General features: G+C 61.0%; 1 protein-coding gene across 1 annotated transcript; it reads right to left on the reverse strand.

The window, feature by feature from the left end:
- Window positions 1-1,489: 1,489 nt before the first annotated feature.
- On the reverse strand, window positions 1,490-4,456 carry LOC138922344 (ral guanine nucleotide dissociation stimulator-like). The gene is made up of 7 exons (XM_070259078.1): window positions 4,295-4,456; window positions 4,028-4,081; window positions 3,535-3,609; window positions 2,938-2,970; window positions 2,451-2,572; window positions 2,141-2,244; window positions 1,490-1,815 (listed from the first exon to the last, which is right to left on the reverse strand). Exons 1-7 carry the CDS (start codon window positions 4,355-4,357, stop codon window positions 1,658-1,660), a joined length of 609 nt encoding a protein of 202 aa, XP_070115179.1. The 5' UTR covers window positions 4,358-4,456; the 3' UTR covers window positions 1,490-1,657.
- Window positions 4,457-8,085: the final 3,629 nt, after the last annotated feature.

The raw sequence follows: 8,085 nt of genomic DNA on the forward strand, positions 1-8,085 counted from the left end.
GCTGCTGTGTGTCTGGGTGACACTTGCAGCCATCAGAAAGGAGGGGAGAACTCAGAAGGGCCAAGCACTTCCTGTGGTCCTAGTCTTACAGGGTCTTTCCCGGGGTGGGGTGGGGGGGGTGGGCGTTCAAAATGCCAGGTGGTAACCCTCTAGCTCCTGGTCACCGGGTGGGTTCTTGGAGTGAGCTCGGAGCAGTGTCTGCTCACCACCAGACTGGAACCATTTAAGTGTTTTAATTTTGTCAGGCTGTGTTTACCCGTCATCCGTTTGCTTGCGTTCCCTGCTGGACCCCTCAACCACCCTCCTCTCACGACTCATCTCTGAAAGCTTCCAACGGGAAAGGTTCACACCCACACCATAAACGGAGCATAAGGCTGGGCAAGAGAACACAGCCCTCCGAGGGGCTGCATGGTTTATAGGCTCAGGTCCTCCTGCCCCGTTAGGATGAGTCAGAAACAACATGCCTGAGTGTGTGAACAGGTGATTGCCTGAGACCACACACCTCAGAACCACAGGGGCCCAGATGTCACCCTGGGCAGCGAGGGAGAGTATAGGTCATTCTTTGGCCAGGATTAGGGTATCTAATGTTTGCAAAGCAGACTCCACCCGTGATCCGTCAGACCCTGCCAGGGAGGAGTGGCCACGAGGTACGGGACAGAGAGGCCGAGGCATTCGAGGGAATTTCTGCCCTTCCAAGAATTGCAGAAGGAAGTGCACGGAGGCAGGAAATCCTGGTGGACAAGGAGCAGTGATGCGTCGGGAAGGATGCCCAGATGTAGCCTTCAAAGCTGCATCACAGATCTGTCCCCCTGGATACCAAACTTGCAGGGAAAGGAATTCAGAGCCGTGGACCAGGATCCCAGAGGATTCCAATCCAGGTGAAGGGTGAACATGGAGCCCCCAGAGGGGCCGGGGGAGGGAGGGTCCTGCCTGCCCTTAGTCCATCTGCACATGACCTTCTCCGGCCTTGACCCTCCACATGCACGTTTTGAGCTTTTACATCGTTCTCTGCACTTAGAGCTGCTGCTGTCCAGAGCCTCATTAGAAAACGACAAGTTCCTAACATCTGGTGAAGAGGAACCTCCACAAGAGAAGCCGAAAACGTGGCCTCTCCTCCAAAGGGGTGGAAAAGCAGCCACTGTCCTGGGGCAGGTCGTGGTGCTGGCCCGTGCCATTTTAAAGACACCCGCATTCCAGTGGTTGTTGCTCTGCCTGTGAAAGTACCTCCACCCTCTAAATGCCAGGAGCTCTGGGTGCTGTCTCTGCTCCTGGCCCACGTGAACCACACTGAAATGAAGCCGTCCTCTGAGTAAGGGGGGGCGCGGAGGTGTCCCTCAGTATCCAGGGAGGGGCCTGGCCCTTCTCCCTTCTCTCACATACAATAAGCCGAGACCCTGCAAGATTTCTTCATTCCAGGAGGAACGCGAGAGTCTGTGTCTCCTTGACACGAGCACAGGAGGGGAAAGAACCAGACCGTGACTCGCAGGCTGGAACAGAAACAGGATTTTAACATCAAATTCAAAACTAGTACTAACTATTAACACGAAAGAAATACGGCCCCTTCCCAAGTGGTAAACAGGCGCTGGGGTGGAGCTGCCAGGCCTGTGGGGTGAGGTCGTCCCCTCCCTCTTGGGCTCCAGGGCTCCCAGGAAAAGGCTTAGAATGTTCTTCTCCCCATCAGCATGGGAGGAGCCGGCCTGGGGCCCCGCGTGTTTCCCAGCCGCGTCCCCGCCGCTGAAGAGCAGGCTGCACTCGAGCTGTTGGAAGGACCGGGATCTGCCACTGTTGCTGGGTTCTGCGTCAGGGGTCTGGTGACTGAAGAGAAGACACTGATGATTGGGGGGGTCACACCAGTATCCCAGCCCAACACCTCAGCCCCACTGCATTCTGCTCCAAACCTTGTCCTGAGTGTTCAGTCAACACTACCCCATTGTCCCTGACATGGGAGCTGGCATTTCGCTTCACCCATTTCACAGAAGAGGAAGCTGAGTCCCACAAAGGTCAAGGGAATTGTCCCTCACAGGCCTGGTCAGCAGTGGAGCTGGGATCCCCGTGCCGGCTGTCCATCTCCCTAGGCCCGTGCTTAGCCCGAAGCTTTCCGGAGCCCCTGGCTTCAGTCCCTGCCTGTCTGGACACTCACCGAGCCCTGAGCTGAGAGACGCGCGGTTCTTCTTGGGCAGGAAAAACCGGCGCATCTTGCCGGCCCTCTCCTGTGGGGGCTCCAGGTGGCAGGACAGGCTGTAGCTAAAGGACAGAGGGGACTTTTCAGCTACCGGGAGCCACACCTCAGGTGACCCTCCCAGAGAGGGCCAGCAGTTGGAGTCCCAGGGCCCCACGGGTGACCATGCGACAAGCCCCGGGACTGACCCGGAAGCCACGGGCACGGGCTCCCTGGAGCTGGCCATCAGAGAGAGTCCGCCTTGCCCTCACCAACTCCTGCCCCGCCTCACCTCTCATCCTCGCTGAGGGGCTCCATGGCCTCGAACCAGGCCCCAAATCGCTCCTCAGCCTCAATGTGGTAAAGATGGACTGCCTCCTGGAGCAGGAAGATCTGCTCAGTGACTTTGAATTCCTGGGAGAAAGGACATGATGCAGACGGGGCCTGGGTGGGGGACCGTGCTGGGGACTCAGACAGGTGAGAAGAGGGTCAAGGAGCTGGTCTGGGGTCTTGGCCCACATGGGAACCCTCCTTCCCTCCAATTCCGTGCAGGACTTGCTCGTTCTCACAGTTGGCTTGAAATAGCTCCTCCTGCAGGAAGGTGTCCTTGGTGCCAGCCCCTTCCCCCACGCACCAATGGGACGGCTTTCCCAGCTCTGGGTGCCGAACTCTCCCAAGGAAAGCAAGGCCCAAGGCATCGGGCCAGAGAAGGTCTTCCCCGGAGGAGTCTCTGATTGCCACAGCCCCACCCTCCGCACGGGGAGGCCACAGCTGCTCACCTCACTCCTTTTCTCAAAATTGATCTCATTTCCCTGGAAGGCAGAGAGCCAAAGCCCATGAGCAACAGCCCCCTTAGCCCATAGCTAGCCCCCGTCTCCACCCTTTCTCAGGTTGCACTACCAGCAGGGTCGACCAGGGAGCAGGCGCTACCAGAAACGGGAATGGGTCCCGGGCAAGACTCTGAGCTCCAGAGCAAGGAGGCCACGGGGCTATGGCTCAGGGACATTCTAAGACAGCCCTCTCTGACAGACAGACAGACTGAGGCCTCAGGCAGGAAGGGATGCTCAGCCACTCGTGTGCTTCCTGCCTTGGAGGGGCCTGGCTTCACTCCCTGCAGGGGCGGGGCCTGAGGGAGAGGCTGAGTCCAGCTCAGACACACCCTCCAGCAGCTCCGCAGTCAGGCAGCCTGGACTGGCGGCTCACCTGGATCCTATATTCACTCATCACTAAGATGGCCATGACACCCAGCTCCCGGGGTGGCTGTGAGGCCCTCACGAGAGGACTCTGCCAAGGGTTGTGAGCTCAGGCCTCAGTGCAAGTCTCTCCTCCCAAATCTCCGAATCCTGATCCCCAGCCCCACCTCCAGGCTCACTCACCTCCAGGTAATCCTCCATGTTGGTGTCCAGCAGCAGTAGGTAATTGAGGAATGTGCCAAGGAAGGGGATGAGCCCCTGTGCCAGCGGGGTGGAGACGGTGATGAGATCCCGCTCTCAGGAGCCGTCAAAGACCTCTCCTCCACTCCTCACCCCAGCCTCCTGCCCAGCCCAAGCTACCCACCTAGGCGGCCTCCCCCCAATTTCCTCCTCTTCTCTCCTCCAGGAACCCCAAACTCCTCCAGGCACCTCCCAGCAGCCGGCTCTGGCAAAACCCAGGGTACGTGGTCCCCGCCCCTCCCTGTCCCAAATCCGTTGTGCGCCCATCCGTTCCAGGCCTCCTCCTGGTCACTTCCAATGCAGGCATTTCAGGTCTGTGGCACCAGGAGCAGGGCTGGAGGAGAAAGGCTCCCTCTCTGCTGGTAGAGACCTCCGGCTAGGAAGGGGAGTCCCCTCTCCTGCGACTCCTGGGCCCCTCCTCCACAGGCACCCTTACCTTCTGGGCACCTGTGGGGCCCGTCTCCAGGCTGGTCAACATAGAGGTCGCCTCCTGCCAGGGTGTTGACAGGGCCAGTGAGCCGACGCTCCCCTCCAAGTGTCCTCCCAGACCCCTCCCAGATCGGGGACCCTGGACATGTGGCCCCAGTCACCTGGTGCCCCTGCGGCTCCCGCCTCCAGGGTGCTCTGATTCCAGAGCCATCCCAGCTCCAACACTCACTCCTGTGTGACCTTGGGCCCGCCCAGGCCTCCCTGAACCTGTTACCTCGTCTGGAAGGTTTGACGAACTCTGTCTGCCTCCCACAGTCTCCTGAGGCCCAAGCGTCATCTGACCGTCATCACTGCTCTCCGCTCAAGCCTGCCTTTGGAGCCAGGTCCAAGCTCCCCACATTCCTCCCCACCCTTGAGCCTCGGCACCCACTGTGAGGCCTGCACCACGGCTCATCTCCCTCTGGCTCCCAGATGAGGAGACCAAGGCCCACACAGGGGCAGGGACTTGCTCAGGGGGCCCCAGAGGAGAGGCTGCTCCCCCTCCCAGCCACAGGCCCTGTCTCCTCTGCCTTCACACCACCCTCTGCCCAGCCGCTGACCACAGTGCTGTCCTCGGGACTCTCAGGCTGTGTTCGGGCCCCCAGCTGGGCCGAGCCACGGATGGAGGGAGATGAGGTGTCTCAGGAGGCCTGGTCAAGTGGCTTCTGCCAGCCCCAACGCCCAGGAGTCTCTGATCCCAGGCCGAGGCCAAGGCCTTGCTAAAGCCCTCAGCTCCCTAGGATCCCCTCAGGGAGTTCCCCTGCACAGAATTCTTTCTTCATCCGCTCAGGATGGGGACCCCGAATGCCACGTCTGACTAGCAGGGGAGGGGGCGACCAGGGCACTGCGGGGTGGCATTTCCTTTCTGTTTTACGAGGAAACTTCTGACGTCTGGGCGGGAAGGATCCCTGAAGAAGCCATCAGTTCCCTGGGCACTTGCCCTTGCCCTCCGGGGCACATGTCATCGCCAACAAGGACCTGGGTGAGCATCCCACTGGGACTGTCTGCAGCGCCCACTTTAGGGGCCAGAGTGGGGAGTCACCGAGGGGACACAGATCTGTCCCAGGTCCAGTGTCCGTCCCAAGGCTGGGAAGCCCCTGAGTGCCCCCGGCCCGTGGGATCCGGCAGTGCCCATCCCTCAGGCAGGCAGGGTGCCCTTCTTGCGAGGCACAGTGAAGACAGAAGGAGCAGTGGGGCCCTGGCTTCCTGAGCACAGACTGGGCTGACTTCGGAAGAAAGGAAGCCCGCCCACTCGCTCCAGCCAGTGGCCAGGAGGAAGATGCAGGGCAGCTGATGGAGCAGCATGGAAGCCAGACACCGGCACCTTCTGCCAGGTCCTCAGCCTCCTGGAACAGTCCAGCCCGCACCATTCTATCCCATGCCCCTGGCCTCCTGTCCCAAACTGCCCCCACCTGCCCATGGAGCTAGCACATCCCTCTTCCTGTCCATCTTTTCCTGACCAACTTCACGTGACAGGAGAACCAAAGCTCATCCTGCCGGGTCCCCTCCCCTCTCGCTCCCCCTCCTTCCAGATGTGCAGCCTCCGTCTTACCTTCACCAGCTGCCTCCTGCTCACCCACTGGTCTTTGATGAACCTCTTCAACTTTCGAGAGCTCTTCCTGAGGGGAGAGGAAAGGAGGAAAGAAAACCCGGGGCGGTTGAAGGCGAAATGCCTTTGGCTGAGAACCCGGAAGGTTCAAAGGGCCTGGGGCCTGGACGAGGGTTTTCCCCGGGTTCTTCGGAGCTCTGAGGTCACCGTGGGACTCGGGTGGAGGCTCTCCTGCGGTCACCTGGGGCCTCCATTCCCACTCCGACTGAGCACATTGTTTCTAACAGCGTTGGTTGCCGATGAGGGCTCCGTTGCTGCGAAGTACACCCTTGGAAATCTCCAGTGTGGCTCAATCCAGGATGTGACAAGGGGGGAGCCACTGCCTAGGGTCTCAGAGAGTCTCAGAGACCCGAGCAAGGAGGCCAGTCCCCATCCCTAGGGTCCGCTGCCTCCCAGATGGTCCTAGCTGAATGAGGGGTCCATGGCAGTCGCACGGGGGATGTCTGGTCCGCCCTGGTGGTGCTTGGATGGAGCACGGCCTACCCACCTGGCAACTCGTCCCCATGTCTTTTGCAGACGGCTGATGGAGGGGCTCTGCAGAGCAGACACGATGGCACGCAGGGACGCATAATTTCCAAGGACTCGGCACTCCTGAGGAAGGGAAGGGAATGAGCTGCGACGGCGGGCTGGAGCCCTGCTTCCTCTGGCTTGTGTCCCCTCGTGGGCTTCTGCTGTCCTGGATGAGGCAGATGCCCAGGGAAGCGAGGGAGGGCACACCTGGGAGCTGATGAGTAACGCTCGCGGGCAGGAAGATTTTAGCTCAACCCAGGGCGGGAAGGGAGCTTCCCACCACTGGGACCAGCACTCAAGGTCAGCAGGCCCTTGGCAGCAAGGGGCCTAGGACTTTGCCGAGGCCCAGACCACCGACTTCAAGGCTGAAAGCTGCGAGAGGAGAAGGGGCAGTCCCCCTGACTCCAGGGAGGGGCTCCCTGGGCCCTGCCGCTACTGACCTTGGCCACCTGAATCCACAGCTCGACGACTCTGGCCCTGTCCTGGGCCGTCATGCTGAGGTCCCCAAGGCACGTCGTGATGACGCAGCCGGACACGTGAAGAAACTGGTTGATAGTGGCCCGAACCGTGGGAGCCAGGTACTCCTTGCTCCCATTGGGCCGCTGGCACCACACAAAACCCAGGCAGTGGCGGGGCTCCACCTTCTTGAACAGCTCCTGGGGAGGATGGGGACTGTCACCTGACCCTGCCACACCCGAGCTCAGAGTCTGCAGGCCCCCGCAGCCCCAGGCAGGAGGCACTGGTCAGCTGCAGCTCAGGAACCTGAGGAGGTGGCCTGAAGCTTCTGGGAGTCTCTGGGTTTTGTCTGTGTCCGCTGAGGCCGCCCAGCGCAGGATGACCGAGGACCCAATAGGGGCGGGGAAGAGAAGTCCCATTGGCTCGCAGCCCAGTCTTGCTTCCCCCAAGCACCAGAACACGGCTCACACCTGCCCATCTCAAGGGGCATCTTCCACCCGTTCTCATCACCCCCTGGTCCCACTCCCCTTTCAGCTGCACGTTCCCCCGAGGCAGCAACAACCATGGGCTTTGTTTGCCTGTCTTCCATGTCGGTAAGGACGCACTAGGTGTCTAATAAGTACGGAGGCTGTTGAGGCCTCCTGGGCCGATGGGTGAGTGACCCAGGACTTGGCAGCACTCCAGTGAGCTTCCCTCCCCCACCAGAGGGCTATTCTCTGCCCCGCTTCCTCTCTGTTCGACCTCATCCATCCGCACAGCCACTCTGCCCAGCAGGTGCCCGCCCTTGGTGTGCTCTCTACTGTCCATGTGGGGACAGCAAGGACTTGGGGGCCAGAAGGTGGCCCAGGTCACCCGGTGGGTAAGTGGGGGAGCTGTGACTTGCACCCACATCGTTGGATTGCGGCTGAGGGAACAGGAGGTCTGGGGCAGCTGATGGCCCACCAAGGCGGGCCCCACCTAGCCCAAGAGCCCCGCTGCTCACCGCATCCATCCGGGTCAGCTGCTCGGCCACCAGCTTCGGAGGGAAGTCCAGCAGCTTAGGCCTCTCCTCTCTCAGCTCGGCGCTCGCTTCTGCGGTGACTTCGGCAGCTGGAGGCAGAGATCGTCCAAAAGTCAATGGCGCATCTTGCTCCAGCTCAGAAGCTGGCACTGGGGCTGAAGCTGATGGCGCTCGCTCCGGCCCTGGAGAGGCCGATGGAGGTGAGGCTGCTGGAGGTGAGGCTGCTGGTGGTGAGGCCGCCTCCAGCTCCGGCGCGGACGGTGGAACTACAGCTGGAGCTGCCTCTGGCCCCGGAGCTGGCCCTTGCTCTGGCTCTAGAGCCGGCAGGAGCTCTGGAACTGGCGCTGCAGCGGGAGAAAGAGAAAGTTTCACCTACGTACCCGACTTTACAAGACAGGAGAGACTCCGCTGTCTTGAAGGGAACCCCAGCCCGTGAACCCCACCGCAGACA

Source organism: Equus caballus, unplaced genomic scaffold (assembly GCF_041296265.1).
Source record: "Equus caballus isolate H_3958 breed thoroughbred unplaced genomic scaffold, TB-T2T haplotype2-0000769, whole genome shotgun sequence".
NCBI lineage: Eukaryota > Metazoa > Chordata > Mammalia > Perissodactyla > Equidae > Equus > Equus caballus.